A 24,439-nucleotide genomic window follows, 5' to 3' on the forward strand; every position below is an offset into this window, starting at 1 on the left:
TTCTTTAACCGATATCGATAACCTTAGGGTTTACCGACTAGCTTCATGCTCGGTAACATAGAACAATATCAAACCTTTACTCACTCTATAGCTTGAAATCTTTTCTCCTTCTTGTTTTGTCTTCGAATACTCATATATAGGATATCAAAACAATCAAAACAACAAGATCTCATCACTGTCTAACTCGGTAATAGTTGCCCATTGAATAACTTATTATTCCCTTTTATTTTTACATTCATTCTATGTCACATACCGACATCTTTATACTTATCAAAATATACTCATTAAGATATGGCAACATCATATTGAATCAGAAAATCAATTGCTTGACATCAATGACAAAATAATATTATTAAGACAGTAATCATCCTTTCTCATTTATATCAACAGTCTCCAAGAACCTTCTCAATATCCTCATACCAATAATCTACTAAAATGCCAACAATCTTCCTTTGTGAGAATGCTAACAATCTCCCCCTTTGGCATTGATGGCAAAACCAACTTTAATGGCAATACCAACTTGATTTATTTCAATTGATTTGGATTTGGATTGTTATTTTGAACTTCTCTAGAGATTTTCTAGAATTCTGGAATTCTCCCCCAGTCATTAGTCTTCTCCCAATTTTTTTGTTAGATTTTTACAAATTAGTCTTCTCCCCCTTTGACAACAATGCCAAAAAGTAAAACAAATTCATGATTTCTTCCTCTGTGAAGTAATTTTCTTGCAGTCTCATTCTTGGTCAGAGCAGCTTTGTCAGCAATCACTATTTCCTGCACAACTTTAGGCAACCTCCTAAAGTGTGTAAAGCAACATCAACTCATAAGTAGTTGTCATGTAGAGTCATATAATTGATGCTTTCACTGAATTCTGTCAGTGAGTACTAGATAGGGGTAGAACCCCTAACTTACTTCTGAGATACTCAAAAGTGTCCCTTGGCAATGGCTTTGTGAAGATGTCTGCTATTTGCTCCTTTGAGCTGATATATTCCAACACAACTTTCTTCTCTTGAACTTCTTCTCTGAGATAATGATACTTTATAGAGATATGCTTTGTCTTAGAGTGCATTACCAGATTTTGTGAAATGTTAATGGCACTAGTATTATCATAGAATATAGTTATTGGCTCGGTAACTTTCTCATTCATACCTTCCAACAGTTGTTTGATCCATGCAATATTGGTACAATTCAATGCTGCAGTGACATATTCAGCTTTAGCTGTTGACTATGAAATGCATCCTTGTTTCTTGCTAAGCCAACTTACTAGTATGTTTCCTAGAAAGAAAGCTCCACCGCTTGTGCTTTTCTTGTCATCAATGTTTCCTGCCCAATCAGCATCAGTATAGAATTTTAAGTCAAAAACATTCCCCTTTTGATATACTAAGCCATAATCTTCAGTGCCTCTCAGGTATCTGAAAATTCTCTTGATTGCTGTCATATGGGTTTCTTTGGGATCTGCAGAAAAGCTTGCAACTATACCTTCTGCATGTGCTATATCCGGCCTACTGTGAACTACATATTGCAACTTTCCAATCATAGATCGGTAAAGTGTTTCATCAACAAATGTTGATTCATCATTCTTAGATAGTTTACAATTGGTAGTCATAGGAGTACTAACAGGTTTAGAATCCTCCATTCCAAATTTCTTCAAGATTTCCTTTATATACTTCGATTGAGTAATGAAAATCTCATTTTTCATTTGCAGTATTTGTAGACCTATAAAATACTTTATTTCACCGATTAATGACATCTCAAATTCTTTACACATTTCATTTCCAAAGTTCTTGCATAAAGAATCATTTCCACAAAAAATAATATCATCAACAAATATGGCTGAAAGCAGTATTCCAATGTCCTCATCATTCTTCATATACATGTTGTTGTTTTCACTTGTCCTTATAAATCCAATCTTGATTAAGTAAGAGTGCAATCTTTCATACCATGCTCTGGGTGCTTGCTTTAGACCATATAATTCTTTGTTCAGCTTACATACCTGATCTTTATTCTTGTCTTCAATAAATCCTTCAGGTTGTTCAATTTAAACTTCTTTTTCTAGTATACCATTCAAAAATGCAAATTTAACATCCATTTGATATACCTTGAAATTTTTGTAAGCATCATATGCTAACAATGTTCTTACTCCTTCAAGTCTTGCCACAGGTGCAAAAGTCTCACCATAATCTATTTCTTCTTCTTGAGCATAACCTTTGCAGACTAGTCTTGCTTTATTCCGAATGACCTCTCCTTTTTCATTTAGCTTGTTTCTAAAAATCCACTTTGTACCGATTGCATTTTTCTCTTTTGGTCTTGAGACCAATGTCCATGTTTCATTCTTCTTGATTTGTTCAATCTCTTCTATCATAGCATTTATCCAATCTTCATTACTAAATGCCTCTTTTACTATCGTTGGTTCAAATTCAGATATCAGACATGTGTTTTGTCTCAGTTTGTTCCTTGTCATTACTGGATCATCCTTATCTCCTATAATTTGACTTGATGCATTATTTCTTCTGACATACTTAGCTAATATAGGCTCGGTAGGCTCTTTTTGATCTTCTTCATCACTCAATAATTGAGTATTTTCTTCATTTTCTTCATCAACTTTCTCGGTAGGACTTTTCGATTGAACATATGCAAATTCTTCATAATCTTCTGGTTCTTTGGAATTTCCTTCATCATTTCTTTCTGTAAATTCATCAATTTTCACATTTGCACTTTCCACTATTTTGTTAGATGATTTGATCAAACATTTAAATGCTTTACTTCTAGAAGAATAACCAAGAAATGTTCCTTCCTCGCTTTTCTAATCAAATTTTCCATTTCTGTCATCTTTGTGAACATAACATCTACTTCCAAATATTTTAAAATAACTTACATTAGGTTTCTTGTCATACCATATTTGATATGGTGTCTTCAAAGTTCCTTTCTTCAGTTGTACTCGGTTCAAAGTGTAAACTGCAGTGTTGATTGCTTCTCTCCAAAATGTTTGTGGTACCCTCTTTTCTATCATCAGGGTTCTGGCACAATCTACAATTGATTTGTTTCTTCTTTCAGCTATCCCATTTTGCTCAGGTGTTCTCGGTGCAAACACTTGTCTCTTTATACCATGATCATTGCAAAATAGGTTAAATTCATTAGAAATGAATTCTTCTCTTCTATCAGATCTTAGACATTTCAACTGTTTTCCTGTTTCTTTTTCAACTCTAGCCTTATACCATTTGAACATTTGAAAGGCTTCTGATTTATCTTTCAAAAAATAACTGACATCATCCTTGAGTAATCATCCACAAATAATATGAAGTATTTATCTCCATAATAGCTTTGAGTTTTTATAGGACCACAAAGATCAATGTACACAAGATCTAAGATTCCTTTAGAAGTGTAGGACTTACTTGTAAAACTTGACTTTATCATCTTACCCATCTGGCATCCTTGGCATATTGAATTCTCAGGTTTTTCCAAGCTCGGTAGACCTCTTACTCGGTGCTTCTTACTTATTTTGATCAAGTTATCAAAATTTACATGACAAAACCTTTTATGCCATAACCAGGTATCTTCTATTTTAGCACAGAGACAATTGTTCTGAGTTGAGTCAAGGTGAAATGTATTACCTTTTGTTTGTGTCCCGGTAGCAGCCAATTTTCCATGTTTGTCATGAACTTTTAAACTTCCTTTCTGAAATTCTATTTGGTATCTTGTATTGTTTAGATGTGCTACACTCAACAAATTATATTTCAAACCTTCAACCCAGTATACATCATCACATTTAGCATTGTCAAGAAGTGTTATGGAACCTTTACCTTTCACCGAACATGGTGCATCATTACCAAATCTTACATAGCCTCCATCACAATATTCTAGAGTATCCACTATCTATGATCCAAGAATCATTTTTATTTATGTGAGATATTAAGGCTTTTTCCTCATACCTTTCTTCAACTGATCCATCTTTGATAGCCACATAAACAACTTCCTCTGTCTCAATCCCATCAAATTTATCATCATTGGATTCCTCATCAGCTACTAGGCATGTCTTTCTATCTCTCCTTCTGAAGTCTTGGTGTCCTCTATATTGATTGTCTTTCTGTCTGTCATCTCAGTATTCTCTCTTTCCACTAGATTGTTTGTCAGGATAGTTAGAAGCCATGTGTCCTATTCTATCACAGTTAAAACATTTTAAAGGTAACTTTCCTTTGTACTTACCTTTGCCTCTTGGCAACCTTCTGGCTAATAGTGCTTCAAACTCTTCTTGCTTTTTGATTTCCTCATATAGTTTGTGTACCTCTTCCATGTTTTTACGAAACCTCTCACTTGCTCCACTGTGATTTCCTTCAGTATACTTATACATTCTATCGTTGTAATCATCAGATTCACTAATATGAAAAGAACTGAATGCAGTTTCAACTTTATTTACTGAAGACCCACTGTTATCAAAATTACTTAACTCAAATGCATGTAGCTTACCGATAGTAGCATCCAAGGATACTGGCATGTTTGGTACAAACCTTAATTCATTGATTGCAGAAAATTGAATGGCATAAGTTGGTAGAAGTGTTCTAAGCAACTTACTTGGTACATCCTTTTCTTCAATAGTTCCTCCTACTCCTTTGATTTGATTGACAGTTTTCTTTAACCTTGTACTATATTGGGTTATGTTCTCACCTTCATTCATTCTCATGGATTCAAGTTGACCTCTTAAACTATCTACTTTTACTCTCTGAACATGTTCATCACCACCATACACAGATATAAGCTTGTTCCACATCGCTTTGGCATCATTGCAGCCTTCTAGATCATTAAACTCTGAGTTGGTTAATGCTGATGTTATTTCAATCATAGCTTGAATATGATCTTGCTTTGCCTTTATCTCTTCCATTGTCATTGAGTAGGTGCTAGGTGCAATGTAATCATTTTCCAAATAATATGTTCCATATTCTCCAATTCCCGATAAGTGCAGCTTCATCCTTTTCTGCCATGTGGAGAAAGTTGACTTGTTCAACTTTTGTGCATCCCTTTATACATCTTCAGATCTTTGCCTCAAGTACCTTTAAAATTTTCTTCCAGATTCCAAAGCTCTGATACTAATTGTTAATAAGATGAGAGGGGGGGGTGAATCATACAAACTCACAATGCAATATATTCATCAGATTCAACCTCGGTAGCCATTACCTATATGCAACTATGACTGTAAATCATTCAAACTCATAAACAAATACACTAAAGACGTCATAACATATTTAACACCAGATTTAACGTGGAAACCCAAATAGGGAAAAACCACTATGGGATTTCAGACCCACTAAGAAATATACCCTTCTAAGAGTATGCTCGGTTAAAAGCCAATCCTGTTACAAATTACATTACACATTGCTAGATGTGACCCGGTTAAGGGATTTCCCTTAGACTTGTTAGAGTCTTACACTTTGTTAGAAGTGACCTTGTTAAAGGATTCCAAACACTCATTCAAAATGTTACCTTGCTAGAGGATTTACAAATAAGACTGTTAGGTCCACTCAGTTAAGAGATTTCCTGTCACTTACAAAATAAATAACAGTAATAAAATATATCTACAACTTTACATATGAAATGCTAAAGTAGATTCTATGTGCTCAAAACAATCTTGTCTTAAGACTTATCTTGCTCCTTGCTGGGCTTCTCAATCTGTTCTTCGATTAGATATTCAATCTTCTATGCTCAGTGATCACTGTTGTAGTATCATTGTTCTTCTATATGCCCGCATACATTGTTCATCAACAATTTCTTATTTATAAACAATTCTTAACTGCTTAATCTTCTTGATCACATTTCCCATGATCAATCTTAGCCATCAGATCTTCAAACATGACTAGGTTCATTGTATTCTTTGATCTGAAACATTTTATTTTGCCTTGGAACTTGTATACCTTTCTTGGAACTTGTGTAAGATTATGACCGCTCAATCTGCGCTGTAGATCTATCTCTTGTATATTTGTTGTCGTAGATCCTCAACAAACTTCTTGTATGATATACCAATCATCCATACATCTCCAGCTCATCGGCATCTTTCATTTAATAATGATTTATCCATCCAATGCGTTCTGTTGTTACTCGGTTGATACTCGGTAAATACTGAATTTTTACTGGGTAGACATTCTGTCTTCTTTAACCAATATCGATAACCTTAGGGTTTACCAACTAGCTTCATGCTCGGTAACATTGAACAATATAAAACCTTTACTCATTCTATAGCTTGAAATCTTTTCTCCTTCTTGTTCAATCTTCGAATACTCATATATAGGATATCAAAACAATCAAAACAACAAGATCTCATCACTGTCTAACTCGGTAATAGTTGCCCATTGAATAACTTATTATTCCCTTTTATTTTCACATTCATTCTATGTCACTTACCAACATCTTTATACTTATCAAAACATACTCATTAAGATATGACAACATCATACTGAATCAGAAAATCAATTGCTTGATATCAATGACAAAATAATATTATTAAGACAGTAATCATCCTTTCTCAGTTATATCAATAGTCTCCAACAACCTTCTCAATATCCTCATACCAACAATCTATTGAAATGCCAACATTCTTCCTTTGTGAGAATGCTAACAAGAGGGAGAGAGGGAGAGAAGAAGGAGGGGGGAGGGAGAAGGAGAGAGATTGAATCCAAGACACAATATGACCCTTAGAACATAATATGACCCCTAACAACATCTAAGGGGTCATAGGGTGTCCTAAGGGGTCATATGACACTATATTATCTGTTAGCACACCATAGGACCTATAACGACACCAAATAGTGTCCTAAGGGGTCATAGAACACCATATGACCCTTTAGAACACCATATGGTGTTGTTATGGGTCATTGGTGTCCTAAGGTGTCATTTGGCATCCTATGACCCCTTAGGACACCATATGGTGTTGTTATGGGTCATATGGTGTCTTAAGGGGTCATATGGTGTCCTAAGGGGTCACAAGACACCATATGACCTCTTAGGAAACAAGATGACCTCTAATGACACCTAAGGGGTCATATGGTGGGCTAATAAATGTTGGCATTATGTGAACCTGCATGAAGACATAATGACATTGTATGTTGTCATTGATGTCAATATGTGACATAGTGAGAACCGGCACATAGGATAAGTGAAAAGAGAGAGGAACCGGCATATGTATGAACCATTTTATATGCCAAAGTGAAGCGGCATATTTGTTCAAGATGAACCGGCATGCAGTTACAGGAATCGGCACATGGCAGCATTGTGTGACTACCGGTTGGTAGGTAGTTTCCACTTCAGGATTTCCTAATCTTTGTGTGATGAGTTAGCAGTATAATGGAGAACATACCGTGTTGCCACGTAAGTTCTGTGCGTGTGAAGGATCTTGCATGAAGAATACTATTCCTATCTACCTCGGGAATGTGTGAAGTCTGTCAAACGGTGATAACGCGTGACGAGTTATCAACCACCATGAAATCGGTGGATAATGGACGATGGAGAATATCTTGAGATCGATTCAAGACTATTGCATTTAATGCAATATGATTCAATGGTCAGGATTGAACCGCTTGAATTGCCTAACCTAACAGGTTTAGGGTTTTTGCTACCGACCTGTCTGTTTCCTATAAGGTCGATGTTGTGTTTCTTTCTAGGGTTGTTGGCAAAAGTTGTGAATGTGTATCCAAGGGAAGTGATATGTGATACTTGCCAGACCAAAGGAGAGAAGAAATACCTACAAAGTGAATGTGCAGAAGTAGAAGAGGAGTCAAAACGGATCTGCATTAGCATTGAGTGCTGTTACCAGATCATTGTAATTCCTGTTGATCTCTAACCACTTCAACAGTTGTGAAATCCCCTAACAGGGTAGCCTTAACTGGCTTGATGCAAAATCCCTTAACAGGGTGGTCTTAACAGGCTTGATTCAAATCCCTTAACTGGGTAACTCGAGGTTAATGAGTTCTCAGAAGCTATAGAGCTCTAGAGATCCTTTAGCTATTGAGTTCTTAAAATCCTCTAACAAGGTGACCCTAATCGGGTTTAACCCTTAATCGGGTATTGTAGCCATCCCTTAACCGGGTGATCCCTAACAGGATCGGTTCCTAGCAGAACCTATTTTAATGTCTTTAACCGGACAAGGCTCCTAACAGAGCGGACTTCAAAAGAGTTCAAAATAAAATTGTGGGTATTCATCCCCACCGTGGTTTTTCCCAGTTGGGTTTCCACGTGAAAAATATGTGTGTCATATGTAATGCTTTTATCTTGTGATGCTTTGTTTTTATCTGTTGAGCATATGATGGTTCTATGTTTTATACTTGTCTATAAAACATATTGAACTCACTATTATGAAGATCTAATGTTATTTTACCTGTTCATGCATGAGAGCGTAATGATACTATAGTATTGAGCTAAGAGGAAAGATTAGTGAGTTACCGGTTTATGACTGTTCAAGTTATACTGGATGTTACCGATTGCACTTTGTTTTAACCAGTATCCCTGTTTGTTAGTCATTTGGAGTATTTGTTGTCAAACTGGTTTTGGACTAGGTTTGTGCTTGTACTGATTCACCCCCCCCCCCTCTCAGTACCGGTTTGGTACTAGTAGTTCATCATTGAGTTATCAATTGGTATCAGAGCATTCTAGGTCCTCTGTGTTGTAAGCTTAACCGCTTGAGGAAAAGATCCTAGTCAAATGATGAAGAGGGAAGGTCCAAAGTTTAACAAGGAAAATTTTGGTATATGGAAAGACAGGATGAAGTTATTCATCAGAAGCATGGGTGTTCAACACTGGAGTTATGTTGAAAATGTATATGTTGTTCCTACTGGTACTCTCACTGATGACCAAAAGAGAGAGATACAAGAAAATGGGCAAGTCATGGAAGCCCTCATTAGTAGTCTATCTAACATTGAGTTTATTGATGTTCAGGACAAGGTAAATCCCAAAGAGGTATGGGATTCTCTTGAAAATATTTATGGTGGTGATGAGCATGTAAAACAGGCTAAGGAAGAAAGCCTGAGAGGGAAGTTTGAAGACATGCGGATGGTTGAAGGAGAGACCATTCAGTAGTATGGAATAAGAATCAAAACGGTTGTTGGAGAAATCAAAAGTGCAGGTGGCAAAATAGAAGATTCCACTGTGGTAAGTAAGGTCTTGACATCCCTATTGCCGGTCTATGCAATAAGGGTTGCTGCTATTCAGGAGCTGAGATCAATAGACAAGTCTAAAGTATCCTTGGACTCCATCATAGCCAAGTTAACAACCTATGAGCTAAATAGTTTTGATGGCAGTGTTCAAAAGACTGAATCAGCATTTAAAGCCTCTGTTGTACCATCCAGAAAAGGTAAAGAGGCTAGCATTAGTGGGGAACCTAGTTAGAGCAGAGAAATGAATGATGAGGAGATTCTGATGGCATTTGAAGCTCTCCTTGCCAGGAAGCTTCTTAAAGGAACCGGTAAATACAAAGGTAAACTACCTTTGAAATGTTTTTCTTGTAACTGGATAGGACATATCGCTATAAACTGTCCTAATGGCGATAACAAGGACAAACCAGAAAGGTTTAGGAAATTCAAAGGAGGAAACCGGAGAAACTATTTTGTGGCAGTTGATGAAGGTATCACAGATGAGGAATCAGAAGATGAAGAGAATGAAGACATTGTGTTTGTTGCTATAAAGGAAGATGTGGCAGACAAGAAGGCTCTTGTCTCCCGATTTGATAATTCCAATGAGTGGATCATTGACAGTGGCTATTCTCACCACATGACTCATGACCGGAGCAAGTTTCTCTCCTTGGAGGAGTATGATGGTGGTGTGGTTCGCTTTGGCAATGATGCACCATGCATGGTCAAAGGCAGAGGGTCCATCTCTTTGAATGGAAAGAGCAATGCTGACAATGTGTACTGGGTTGATGGTCTCAGACACAACCTTCTAAGTGTTGCCCAGCTAAATGACAGTGGCCTCACTTTGCAATTCAAGAATGGAGTCTGCAAAATCAAAGGTAAAGATGGTAAATTGGTGGCTACCGGCATGCAAACCAAAGGTAACCTATTTCATCTGAATGCAAATGTAAGTACCTGTCTTATGGCTAAACTTGATGATAGTTGGATATGGCATAGGAGACTCTGCCATGTAAACTTTGATAACATTGTGAAGGCTAGTAAGATCAAGGCAGTTAGAGGGTTGCCTATGCTAAACAAATCGGATAATACCTTGTGTAGAGAGTGTCGATTGGGGAAAATGTCTTCCTCAAACTTTAAAGGTAAATCTTTTACTACTGACAACTTGCTTGATCTTGTGCATACTGATTTGTGTGGTCCTATGAAAACTAGAAGTGTGCAGTGTGATAGGTACTTCATGATCCTCACTGATGACTTCTCAAGAATGATGTGGGTCACATTCTTGAAAGACAAGTCTAAAGCTTTTAGGAAATTCAAAGTTTTCAGAGCATTAGTGGAGAAGGAAAGTGGTAAAAGGATTAAGTGTCTCAGAACTGATCAAGGAGGGGAATTCACTTCCGGTGAATTAAACAAGTATTGTGAAGAATTTGGCATCAAGAGATAGTTGTCTGCCCCCCGGACTCCACAGTAGAATGGCCTAGCAGAGAGGAATAACCAGAACGTGGTTGAAGCAGCTAGAACCATGTTGATTCAAGGAAAGGTAGCTCACACCTTTTGGAGAGAAGCAGTGAGCACTGTAGTCTACACTATGAACTGGGTACTCATCAAGAAAGGTAAGGACAAAACCCCTTATGAGTATTGGACCGATAAGACACCTGTGGTTAGCTACTTTAGGGTATTTGGTAGCAAATGTTACATCAAGAGGAGTGAACATCAAGGCAAATTTGAAGCTAAATGTGATGAGAGAATATTTCTAGGATATTCCACCAAGAGTAAAGCTTTCAAGTGCTACAACAATAGGACTCGAAGAATTATGGAAAGTATCAATGTAAGAGTTGATGAATCCTCTGAAAAAACAGAGGAAACCGAAAGTGTGCAAGCTATAAATGAACCAGTTGCAACCTTCTGGGAATCGGTTGTCAATCAACCGAGTACCAGTAACAGTGTTCTTGAACTGGTGAATACTGATACTGATGAAGATGAGGATGAAGAGGAAAAGCAAGAAGAACCAGTTAAGACCATTCCTCAGTATGTTGAGCTAAATCATGATCCTAAACAGATCATAGGAGATAAGGATGCAGGAATCCTTACAAGAAGAAAGATTAGAGAGAACTCATGTATGATCTCTGAATTTGAGCCTAAAACATTCAAAGAGGCTCATAAAGATGAAGATTGGATCAAGGCGGAACTTGACCAGATAGAGAAAAATGGTACATGGTCCTTGGTACCCAGACTAGAGCATAAAAATGTCATTGGCACCAAATGGGTGTTCAGAAATAAGTTGAATGAGGATGGCACAGTGATTAGGAATAAAGCCAAATTGGCGTGCAAAGGATATGCTCAAGAAGAAGGAGAAGACTATGGAGAAACCTTTGCTAGAGTATCCAGATTGGAAGGAGTTCGTATGCTTCTTGCATATGTAGCTTTTAAAAGGTTCAAAGTATATCAAATGGATGTAAAATCTCCATTCCTAAATGGTGTACTTGAAGAGGAAGTGTATATTGAGCAACCAGATGGGTTTGCCCTATCTGAAGACAATGACATGGTATGTAGGCTACATAAAACATTATATGGTCTAAAGCAAGTACCTAGGGCATGGTATGAGTGCCTACATTCCCATCTTGTGAAGATTGGATTTGAGAGAACAAGTGAAGATAGCAATATCTACTTGAAATCTGAAGGAGATCAAATCCTGATCTGTGAGGTTTTTGTTGATGACATTATCTTTGGCGGAGATGACAAGATGAGTCATGAGTTTGCTGATGAGATGAAGAAAGAGTTTGAGATGTCACTCATAGGGGAGATTAAGTTTTTCATTCGATTGCAGATCCAACAAATGAAAGATGGAATCTTCATCACTCAGTCCAAATATGTCAAAGAGGTGTTGAAGATTTTTGGTATGGAAGATAGCAAACTAGTTGGTACACCGATGGTGACCGGTTGCAAACTAATAAAAGAGGATGATTCTGCACTGGTTGATGAGAAAGAATACCGATCAATGATTGGTAAGTTGCATTATGTAGTGCATAGCAGACCGGATATTGTACATGCAGTTGGCATTACTGCAAGGTTCCAGAAAAGTCCCAGAGAATCCCACTTGATTGCAGTCAAGCAAATTCTTAGGTATCTGAAGGGAACAGTTGACTATGGATTGTGGTACCCATACAACAATGATTTCGATCTGAAAGTGTTCATAGATGCTAATTGGGTAGGTAACGTGGATAACCTGAAAAAGCACAATCGGTGGTGCATTCTTTCTCGGTGGTAGACTGGTCTCATGGATGAGTAAAAAGCAGAGTTGTATCTCTCAGTCTACAGTGGAAGTGGAGTATGTTGCAGCTTTCATGAACTACACTCAGACAATTTGGATGAAGCATGTACTGGAAGGCTTCAAGATCCCTGTATCTGAACCGGTAAGTATATTCTGTGATAACACAAGTGCTATCAATATATCAAAGAATCCGGTTTTACATTCTAGAACCAAGCATTTTGAGCTTAAGTATCATTTCTTGAGGGAAAAGGTTCAGAATAAGGAGATTGCACTGGAACATGTTTCTAGTAAGGAGCAGTTAACAGACATATTCACCAAGCCTCTCCCAAAGACTACATTTGTGCACTTACGAGGTGAATTGGAGGTACTGCCCCTTCAGGAGGTGAACTAAAAGTAATTGCTCCACATCAGTCAGGTATTGCAAAGACAATTTTTTGTTGATTGATGTGTTGAAGGATGCTACTCCTCAGGGGGAGCAGCATAATGAAACAGAGATGCTTATGCCTCCACTTTGGCATTGTTGTCAAAGGGGGAGAAGGAGTAAAGCGGACAAGATATCTGCAACAAATGGGGGAGAAGATGTGAAGTGGAAGATATCTTTTGTATATTGCCATCAATGCCAAAGGGGGAGATTGTTGGCATTATGTGAACCGGCATGAAGACATAATGACATTGTATGTTGTCATTGATGTCAATATGTGACATAGTGAGAACTGGCACATAAGATAAGTGAAAAGAGAGAGGAACCGGCATATGAATGAACCGGTTTATATGCCAAAGTGAAGCGGCATATTTGTTCAAGATGAACCGGCATGCAATTACAAGAACCGACACATGGCAACATTGTGTGACTATTGGTTGGTAGGTAGTTTCCACTTCAGGATTTCCTGATCTTTGTGTGATGAGTTAGCAGTATAATGGAGAACAGATCGTGTTCCACATAAGCTCTGTGCGCGTGAAGGATCTTGCATGAAGAATACTATTCCTATCTACCTCGGGAATGTGCGAAGTCTGTCAAACAGTGATAACGCGTGATGGGTTATCAGCCGCCATGAAATTGTTGGATAATGGATGATGGAGAATATCTTGAGATCGATTCAAGACTATTGCATTTAATGCAGTATGATTCAATGGTCAGGATTGAACCTCTTGAATTGCCTAACCTAACAGGTTTAGGGTTTAAGGTTTTTGCTACCGACCTATCTGTTTCCTATAAGGTCAATGTTGTGTTTCTTTCTAGGGTTGTTGGCAAAAGTTGTGAATGTGTATCCAAGGGAAGTGATATGTGATACTTGCCAAACCAAAGGAGAGAATAAATACCTTCAAAGTGAATGTGCAGAAGGAGAAGAGGAGTCAAAACAGATCTACATTAGCATTGAGTACTATTACCAGATCATTGTAATTCCTGTTGATCTCTAACCACTTCAACAGTTGTGAAATCCCCTAACAGGGTAGCCTTAATTGGCTTGATGCAAAATCCCTTAACAGGGTGGTCTTAACATGCTTGATTCAAATCCCTTAACCAGGTAACTCGAGGTTAATGAGTTCTGAGAAGCTATAGAGCTCTGGAGATCCTTTAGCTATTGAGTTCTTAAAATCCTCTAACAAGGTGACCCTAACCAGGTTTAACCCTTAATCAGGTATTGTAGCCATCCCTTAACCAGGTGATCCCTAACAAGATCAGTTCCTAGTAGAACCTATTGTAATGTCTTTAACCAGACAAGGCTCCTAATAGCGCGGACTTCAAAAGAGTTCAAAAGCAACTTGTGGGTATTCATCCCCACCGTGGTTTTTCCCAGTTGGGTTTCCACGTGAAAAATATGTGTGTCATGTGTAATGGTTTTATCTTGTGATGCTTTGTTTTTATCTGTTGAGCATATGATGGTTCTATGTTTTATGCCTGTCTATAAAACATATTGAACTCACTGTTATGAAGATTTGATGTTATTTTACCTGTTCATGCATGAGAGCGTAATGATACTATAGTATTGAGCTAAGAGGAAAGCTTAGTGAGTAACCGGTTTATGACTGTTCAAGTTATACTGGATGTTACCGGTTGCACTCTGTTTTAACCAGTATCCCTGTTTGTCAGTCATTTGGAGTATTTATTGTCAAACTGGTTTTGGACTGGGTTTGTGCTTGTACTGATTCACGCCCCCCCCTCTCAGTACCGGTTTGGTACTAGTAGTTCATCATTGAGCTATCAATAAAATGATATATTAAATTTAAAGTTATGAATAGAACATCATACAATAGAACATCAATAGTTTAGTTTTGATAGAGCTAAGTTAGACCATTGTCAATATAAGAGAGACTCCAAGCGAACAAACAATGAGGCTTCACTAAAAAGCAAGTGTAAGAGCTTGACCTAACCCTAAGAGTACTACCTAAGTTCTAAAACATATGATGCTATTAAATTTGCAAGGTTATAGGACTGATCTTGATTGTGACTATAGGAATTACACACTTGATTTCTTTCATGGGTATGTATCGTTCCAAGCCTTTTGACAAGTGATGATCATCATATACTACCACTGCCATGCATACAACAAACTTTAATTTCTTTAGATTACAGGCGTTGTGTAACAACATGGGAACTCTCACATACCCACCACTATCATTCTCCAGGACATCATCTGTGTTACTCTCCCTCTTTCTCTTCCTACCGGTTGTTTCCTTCTAAAAAACATATTGCAGGTACTCTGACTCATCATGTTGCTTTGTTGACACTATTTTCCACATCTGCTCTGCTCATTAAAAACACATTCGAGAAGAATATTGTTGTAGGTTTTCTTGTTTGTCACGGTAATGCACCTATGGTTCAATTTTAAACCCTATTCATCCTATTCAATATACACACACAAATCCATCAACCAATTTTCTTAGGAGAGCATACATGATAAAAATCAAAGACGAAGTTGCAGATAAGAAATAAATTCACTTACTTCTATAGAAGTGCAGACACAGTTGTAGTGGGGTATGGAGGGAGGGAGGGAGAGAAGAATAGAAAGAGGGATGGGGTATGGAGGGAGGGAGAAGGGGAGAGAGGGAGAGAGAGAGGGATAGTGTATGGAGGAAGGGAGAAGGGGAGAGAGGGAGGGATGGGGTATGGAGAAGGGGAGAAGGGGAGAGAGGGAGGGAGAGAGAGAGAGAGAGAGAGAGAGACCTTGTATGCACTTGAGAGGGGGAGACTATACACTTATATGTGTATATATATACTTAATATATTATATATTATTATATACATATATATATTATATATTATATGTATATACACATATTATATTTATAATATCATATTATACACACACCCAAAATTTAAACAAAAGTAGCACGTATGCGTTGTTTATAGTGAACATAGCTCATACGTGTTGTTTATAGTAAACATAGCGCGTACGTGCTTCTTACACCATAAGTACCTCGTACGTGCTTTTTATACCATAAGTACCCCGTTAGCGCTTTGGACTATTTAGGCTTGGAAATAGGCTTGGATGACAAAGCTATGGTTTGGAAGTTTGATTTCCCTCTATTTCTCTCATTTTTGACGTGTTTTATTTTATCAACTTTGTCATCATCAGGTTTACACTTCATCAAGTGGGTATTTCTATAATTTCCACCATATTTTCACCCATCTTTTGAGCTTTCTAACTATATAACTTTTTTAAAATTTGAACAACAATAACATATTATTATTGAATTTCTTTTACCAGTGTCTCCATAGTTCTCACAAACATAGGTGCACCATTTTCTTAATAACTTTTCATATACTTATCCAAATTTAAATTTTTTTATAAATTATTGTAGTGCACTTGATTCTTTACAATTTAAAAAAAATAAAAATGTATTTTCGATTTGTTTAGTGCAACTTATGCTTCGTGCACAAACAAGTACCTAATTTTTAGGATGTGCTCAATTGGAAAAATCATAAACAAAATACTCAACAAAAAATTAAAAAAATATACACATCTTCTAGTGCTCACTCTTAACTATCTTTCTGCCAAAGGATTTGTCAAAATACTAAATCTAACTATGACTTTTTTGAAGTGCACGTCAGATACTATGTTATATTTTTCAGAAAAAATCAAGGTCTGTTTCTCGTGTGTGAAGGATTTGGCCCCCTTATTCTTATCCAATTTTGGAAAAGTTTAGTAGTTTGGAAACTAGATTCAGAGTACTACAATATTTGTTCTTTGATTATCTTCATATCTTGAGTGGATGACTTTCAAATTTTTCCTCCAAGTTCAGGTTCACCTTATTTCAGAAAAAAAAAAAGTGTCCACTTATACCCCCTTTTTTTACCACCATCTTTGTGCACTTACCCTATTTATCGACATTTTGTCATTCTTTTGTATTTGTTGCATTTCTCGTATTTTCAATTAGGTCTTGTTGGTATTATCATTATCAATTGCGATCTTTGATCATTATCAATATTATCATGTCAATTGGACATCGCCAACCCTTCTCAATGTCGAATTAGGGTTTTTTTCTGCTCAATCATCAATTTATCAATCTCTTATCAATTTACGACTGATTTGTCATTGGTCTTTGGTCATTCGACCTTCATCAAGTCGACCTTTTATCAATCTTTGATCGATTTGTCATTGATCTCAATCAATCATAATTTCTCGTCAATTTGGATCAATTAGTCATTGGTCCTCATCAATTGGCGTCTATCAATTTTATCCTTGTCAATCTTGATCAATTTATCATTGAGCTTTATCAATCATCAACACCTTATCAATTATCCAATTTTCATCATTAAATCCTGATCAAATTGACCCTATATCAATTATCTTTTGTCAAGACCTAATTATCATCCTTGCATTTCTAATTCATCTCCTAGGCTTCTGTGATTTAATCATTTAATCATATTTATCATTTTCCCTTTAGGTTAAATAATTTATTCATTTATCCTAAGCCTTCTTGTCACAATTAAATATTTATTTAATTGGCTAATTAATTCCCCCTCTTTTGTGAATTAATTAATTAATGAAAACATTAATTAATTCACCCAATTTACTAATTTCCTAATTTCTAATTTATCATTTCCACCTAATTTTCTAATTGCTAAATCCTAATTTCCAACTCATTATCTCTCTCAAGTGGCTCCTATTTTTGTGCTTTAATTTGGAAGCATGTTTCCTTATTCGTCATGAGTTTGGATATGTCATCTTATCCTAATATTAGATTTGATGGCAAGTCTTATCCTCTCGTATGGAAAGTGTGCAATGGCATTTTCTTTCTAAATTTGGTTTTTCCCATTTTTGAATCCAATTGCATCTAATATTGATTTCTTGCTAACTGTTGTACTCTCTCCAATTTTTCTATAAATTGGATGCATTTTTCATCAGAATCAACCATGCTTTTAGTATTCTCTTGTTGTCCAAATCGTTCTTGCTTTCATACTTTGCTCTTGCACTTGTAGGTGAGATCCACAAATCTGCTATTTGGAGGAGAAAGATGGACAATGGAGAGATATGAAGGAGATGCCTTGCTTCTATAGTTTGCAATTTGATTAGCATTTTGTCTTCATAGCTTCATTGCGTGTAATAGGATCAATTTCATTGCAATCTAGTTTTTGTGGTTGAGCTAGTTTAGTATTGCTTTGATGTATTCCATTTTCCTACACACACACACACACACACACACACATATACACATGTATGTATATACACATATATGTACATATACACATATATGTACATATACATGTATATGTATATATACATATATACATGCATATATATACATGTATATGTATGTATATATATATATGTACATGTACATGTATATGTATGTATGTACATGTATATATACATACATACATATACATGTACATGTACATGTATATAGATGTACATATATATATATATATACACATATATATGTATATCTATATATCTATATATATACATATGTGTCTGTATATATATGTATATGTATGTATGTATGTAGAGAGAGAGAGAGAGAGAGAGAGAGAGAGAGAGAGAGAGAGAGAGAGCAATGATGCCCCAATTGGATCAATTCACTTATTTTGCACAATTCTTCCAGTGTTGCCTAATCTTCTTCACTTATCATCACCCCCTATGCAATGATGGAGTACCTAGGCTCAGTAGAATTCCCAAACCACAAAATCGACCGCTTCCACACTAGTGGAGGGGGGACAACATCCCAAGCAACGACCCCAACAGTTTGGAAGATATTTCAATGATAAGTTTTACTAGTGGTGCATCCTATATGGACTCTAGTTTATTCGAAGTCTCCCAATGGTGTGACATCAACTTATGGGGAGGAAGAAGAAAACTTCTCTATCCTATTTCAAAGAAATTAGTGGCTCGCGGGGAATGGACAGAAATATCCTCTATCTGATTCCGAAGTCTTCATATGGTACAACTCCCAATCCTCTACCTAGAAGGGGGACACCTTGGAGGGGAAATTTAAGGAGTTTAATTGATTAAAAACACTTCGATTTGGTTGACTAAAAGGAGTTTTGAATTTTTTTACATCATACTATGGAGCTTGTTTGTTATATTTGAATTTTTATACACATTTCTAATGGTTGACATAGGAAAGCTTGTCTCTTTGTGACATAACAACATTCGTATCAAAGTATTCATAAATATCACTAGTCCTTAGATCAATAGAAGTAGACTAGATGAATATCATTTGAGCATAATACATAACATGATTGCATAGTTTGCAATGTGAAATTAAGAGGCAAAGAGACAAATGAAGATTAATTGTGGATCTAATGTAAGATGTAGACTTGACCCAAGACAACACAAAAGATCAATGTAACATTTAATAATATTTTTCTAATTAAAAATTTTTACATTTCCAATATCATCACCCAACCATCATTATTAACCTCGACTCCAAACCATGACACTGCAAGCTCCAAAAGAGATTGTGGAGTGCTACTCAAACCAAGCCCCGTGGGGAGGCCAGAGAACTAATTTGTACTCAATTAATTACATTTACTCAATTAACCTAAATTAACCCTAAGAAAACCTTTTTTTCTTTACACTATTATAGATTGTAAGTTTCTTATTCCATTTTCAATATGATAAAAGTGGACTTTAGGATATATTTTATTAGAGTGGGAGATCTCATAATATGAGGGAAAAAAATCTTACAACATAAATTAGAATCGAGAAAATAGGAAACTCTTATCTCTTTCAATGATTGATGTTTGGAGGGGTATGGAGTATGTAGGCTGAAGATTTCCTCCACCAAGTAAGGATACTTTTTTCCAAATGTGGTGCATTTTCAATTTTAAGATCGCCACTACTACATTATTAGATACGATTTAAGAGATTAAAAAAAAAAATTAACCATTTTATCCCTTCATTTGTAGATCTACATGAGATAAATACACTCCTAAAATTTATGAGCTTAAATTTTAAGCTTTTCCACTGCTATAAAATTCATGAGGCCACTTACTTGTGAAATGTTCCAAAAAAAAATCTTAAATATTACAATACTTCATATAAAGTCCTCCATGAGAAACTTTTTAAAACCAACCTATTACCACATTGAAAGTTTATTTCATACTTGGCATATTCCATTCTACAATTCTTCATTGTCTAAATGACTATAAAATATAGTAGTAGGTTGGACTCCCTTTTCATAACATATACATGCTAGGTAGAAGAAGCAACTATATTAATACAATGATAACAATCGAGGGTTTATTATACGCTTGTTGTTGTGTGCTCGTGGATAAAGATAAAGTGCTCCCTTTTCAATTCACTCTTTCTTCCAAACTTGGTACTTGGGTACACCAGATTGATTTTGAAGATTCGTTTGCTCTTTGTCAACATGTTGTAAAGTGGGCCATGTCAATGCTAGCTACTCGAACATCAAGAAACACCATACCATTTTGAGGAAAAAGCATGTTTTGCCTACTATTATTGAGGAATGTTTCACTCCTTGTGAAGTTATGCAGAAGGATGAAAATAGGGTAAAAGCTCCTATAGAAGAAGCAACTATGGATCACGAGGGCTTCACTTAGTGAACCTGTGTTATAGCACGTCTATTCATGACATACTAAATAATCTCCCAATTTTCAAAAAAAATTGCCCTAAAATTGTTTTGTCACCCCCTCCCAATACACAACCCAAATTAAAACCCCGCTATTTTGACCATATATTGCATTTTTTCATAGCCCGAATTTAAAAACCCCCTATTTTCACCAAATAGGCAATATATTGAGCTTATTTTTTGAGATATTAAACCACCCAATATGAATGCACATGATATAATATTGCCTAGCCAGTGAAGCCCCTGTGCTATGGATCTCAATTTTACAGTCCCTAGAATGGTTAATGGTCCTACCATTGATCATGTCTCATGTTAAATTCTTATTGTAGCATGCAACAAAAAACGTTGGATCAATTTGACTTCAAACCATCCTGATTTTGCATTGGTTGGTTGTTTGGACTCATAGAATCTTGTTTTCCTGTCGCTCGTTGTTTCTCTAGAGTTCCATGTTGTCCTGTTGTGCTTGATGCCTATCTTTTTTTTTTTTTGTACACGGATCAGATACTTTTATCAATCAAAAACAATAAAAAGGTTTCATCATTGATTACAGTAAAATACACTACCTTAATAATAGCGAGGTCTCTACTTTGAATTGTATAGTTTGAAAATTCTGCCTGCTTTAGAAATGCTTAGGTCTTTAGTTCAAACTCTAGTATTAAGTACCTCCTTTATTACTCCAACACAAACAATTGATACGTTGTGTAGACTGTCCGTGAATTCGACCTCATAATCTCCACTTCTCAAATATATCAACTTCAATTAGACACAGAACAGATAACTAGCATCACTTTACAGATCCCCAATGTTCTAGAATTTAGACACAAAATCACTTTGCACCTCAATTTTGTATTGCATGACTGACTGTAATTTAGAGATCCCCAATCTTGTAGAATTTAAACACAGAAAAGATAACTAGCATCAATTTGATTCTTAATTTTGTAAATGTTTTGTGCCGGTCCATGTAAGCTCTTCTTGTTAACAAAATGTCTTTTGTAACAAGGTGCGGATTTAAAAACACTTGTTCCTAATATTAAATTGGTTGCTTGTTGTGAAAAAAAATCATTAGCAATGCACTTAATTGAAAAATATGAGATTGTTTACCTGCACTGATGTTTTTACAGAACCCTGAACACTCTGTTTTCCAAATGATATAAATTGGATAATATGATAGACCTGAATGGATGTTTCTTACTATCTTGAACGCTGAGAATTTTAGAGGATTAAATTGCAGTTTATTTATAACCTTTCTTTGAGACTCTGCATTTAAGAATTGCATTGAAGAAAATGAGATCATAGCTCATCTTACAGGATGTTTATAAATATGGATTCATTTCTGCCGAATCCCAGGCAAATAAGAGCTAGCACAGACTGTGCATCTGCTTGGAACAAAATTTTGAACAACCATTCTGCACCATTTAGAAGATAAAAATCCCTAAACTAAAAAATTCAGGTTGAAGTTGATAATGAAGATAAAAGTAATTTCAAAACATAACCTTCTGCTATGCTCTTTTACAGAGTGCCGAGTATAAGAGAAAATAGAATAATCTTAGAACAAATGCAGCATTACACTAGAATTAATCAAAAAATCTAAAATCTTTATGGAAATGCGCATAAAATAAAAAATTATCCTGCATTTTATAGAGGAAGCTGAATCGAAGTCTCCAAAAAAGTGAAGCAAAATTTCTTGTTTATTGCAACTCTGAATTAGGTATGATTGACTCAAGAACCTGAACGATCTCTGCCATGCTTGGTCTTTTGGAAGGTATCTGGGCAGTGCAAATAAGTCCCAGTTTCAGTACCTCCATTATCTCGTTGTCAGGCTGTAGCAGTAAATTTGGGTCAATACATGCTGCTCCATCCCCCCGTTCAACAGAGGATCTCACATACTCACACAGATGTACCACTTCAGATTCAGGACTTTCAATCGGTCTACGACCTGTTATGAGCTCCATCAGAATCACCCCAAAACTGTATACATCACATTTATCTGTTAAAAAGCTTGAGCTCAAACTCTGGCATGCAAGTTCTGGTGCAACATAGCCAACAGCAGCATGAAATGTCCTACTTGGAGATATGTACGAGTCTAACATTGGCAGAAGCTTAGTAAGTCCATAATCTGATAAGTGAGGCTCAAAATCATCATCAATGAGAATATTTGTTGACTTGACATTGAAGTGCAATATGGGAGGCTTACAGTCATGGTGGAGATATGCAAGGGCTTTAGCAGTTCCCAAGGCAATCTTAAAACGTTTGCCCCAACTCAAGGGTGAGTGCCCGGGATGCCTTTCATGCAAATGATTGTAAAGATTTTCATTAGGAATGAAATCTGACAAAATGAGTTGCATAGTTGATGAGGAATAATATCCTTGTAGAGCAACAAGATTAGGATGTCTAAAGTTGCCAAGACGGCCAATCTCTTGTTCAAATTCTTCTAGGTTTTTTACTCTGCTTGATATTTCCAGCTTCTTTACTGCAATAGCTAATCCCCCATTTAAAGATACTTTATGTACAGTCCCAATGGCACCGCCCCCTATCAAACATTCCTTGTCAAGCAAAGCCATGAACCCTGCCTCCCAGTCTTCAAACTTCGATGGCAGGGTTTTGCTGAAGAGAACAAGCTTGCCTGTAATCAGATTCGAGTCTGGAGAAGGTTGTGTGCTCTCATAAACAAGCAATTCTTTGTTTTTCCTTCTACGTGCTCTCATATTCATTAAAGTAATGAGGCATACAGCTACAGCTATAACCGCAGCTGCTACAATGGCAATTATTGTAGAATGACTTAGTACCCTAGTTCTTTGAACCCCAAGAGAACTTGTTGCCAGAGATGCAACTGATACAGGTCCTCCACAAATTATGCCCGAGGGAAGCCCACATAATTCTGCATTCCCCACAACTAATGCCTTACCAAATCTACCCATTACAGAATTGTTATAGAAACACGCTCTCAAGCATGTGAAATGAAACCCTAAGACAACCTAACTGCCTAATATTGCCCAAATAAAGAGGTATAATGCCAGTAAATCTATTATTGGACAAATCAAGATATCTCATATTACTGAAGTTGCCAGTATTTGAAGGAATCCTGCCATTAATCCAGATGACTGAAATTCGTTATATTGTAAAGTTTCTCAGGGATATGGGCATGAGAGTGTTGTCCGAGAGATTCCTGTAAAACCAGTCCGAAAAGAGACGAAAGAAATCGGTGTCAATGCCAACGGTTATCTGCAATTGTTAAAAAAAATAATTTAAGCTCGAGCGACCCATTCCATTGGGCGCATTTAATGCATGCTATGTGCTTAAACTCAAATAACGACTGAGAAATATGCAACACATCATTGGATATTTGACCTTGTTGCTCATGAAGCTAGCAGTAAAAATCTTAAAAAGGAACAGAAAAATAATCTGTTCAACTGCAACCATGCAGGAAGTGCCCATGCAATCGTAACTCTGTTTTCCCGCTAAAAAGAATTTAATGTTAAAAAAAAGTTAAGAAAGATTTAGCACTTACAGCTGGAAACGAAATCTTCAAATTGGAAACAGTGCAGGAATAGGAACGGCAAGAAACTCAATGTTTCCAATCTCTGACGTAATTGAACCACCTATATTATTTAGGTTAATCCTGAGCTATGTTACCAGAAACCAGGAACAGAACATAAAACCCAAACTACAGAATTTGAAATGGTTGCCCATGGCAAACTCGTTTCAAAATATGTATCACAATTTTCAGCCACAATTATATGTACTAATTTTATTTATTTTGTAATTAATGAATTAATAAAAATAGAAATACAGCATCACAAAGGAAAAAATGAATAAGTCTACATTTCTGAAAGGAAACAACCCTCCATTACAAATAAACATTAAAAAGTTTAATAATAAATCAATAAAAAGAGAAAAATCTATGCAGAAGCAGTTTATGGTTTAAAAAATAATTGAAAAGGTCATTAAACTTCAATTAGCCCTCCAATTTAATAGTCTTGAACAGATTTTTCAAGTTCAAATGATATTTTTTATTTTTTATTTC

At 36.2% G+C, this 24,439-nt stretch overlaps 1 protein-coding gene across 1 annotated transcript; it reads right to left on the reverse strand.

Moving 5' to 3' along the window:
* Positions 1–21,954: 21,954 nt before the first annotated feature.
* On the reverse strand, positions 21,955–24,091 carry LOC131063341 (probable LRR receptor-like serine/threonine-protein kinase At1g12460). Its single transcript, XM_059220200.1, has 2 exons — positions 23,924–24,091; positions 21,955–23,581 (listed from the first exon to the last, which is right to left on the reverse strand). Exon 2 carries the CDS (start codon positions 23,331–23,333, stop codon positions 22,104–22,106), a length of 1,230 nt encoding a protein of 409 aa, XP_059076183.1. The 5' UTR covers positions 23,334–23,581; positions 23,924–24,091; the 3' UTR covers positions 21,955–22,103.
* Between the last annotated feature and the right edge of the window lie 348 nt (positions 24,092–24,439).

Source organism: Cryptomeria japonica, chromosome 5, assembly GCF_030272615.1.
Source record: "Cryptomeria japonica chromosome 5, Sugi_1.0, whole genome shotgun sequence".
Classification (NCBI taxonomy): domain Eukaryota; kingdom Viridiplantae; phylum Streptophyta; class Pinopsida; order Cupressales; family Cupressaceae; genus Cryptomeria; species Cryptomeria japonica.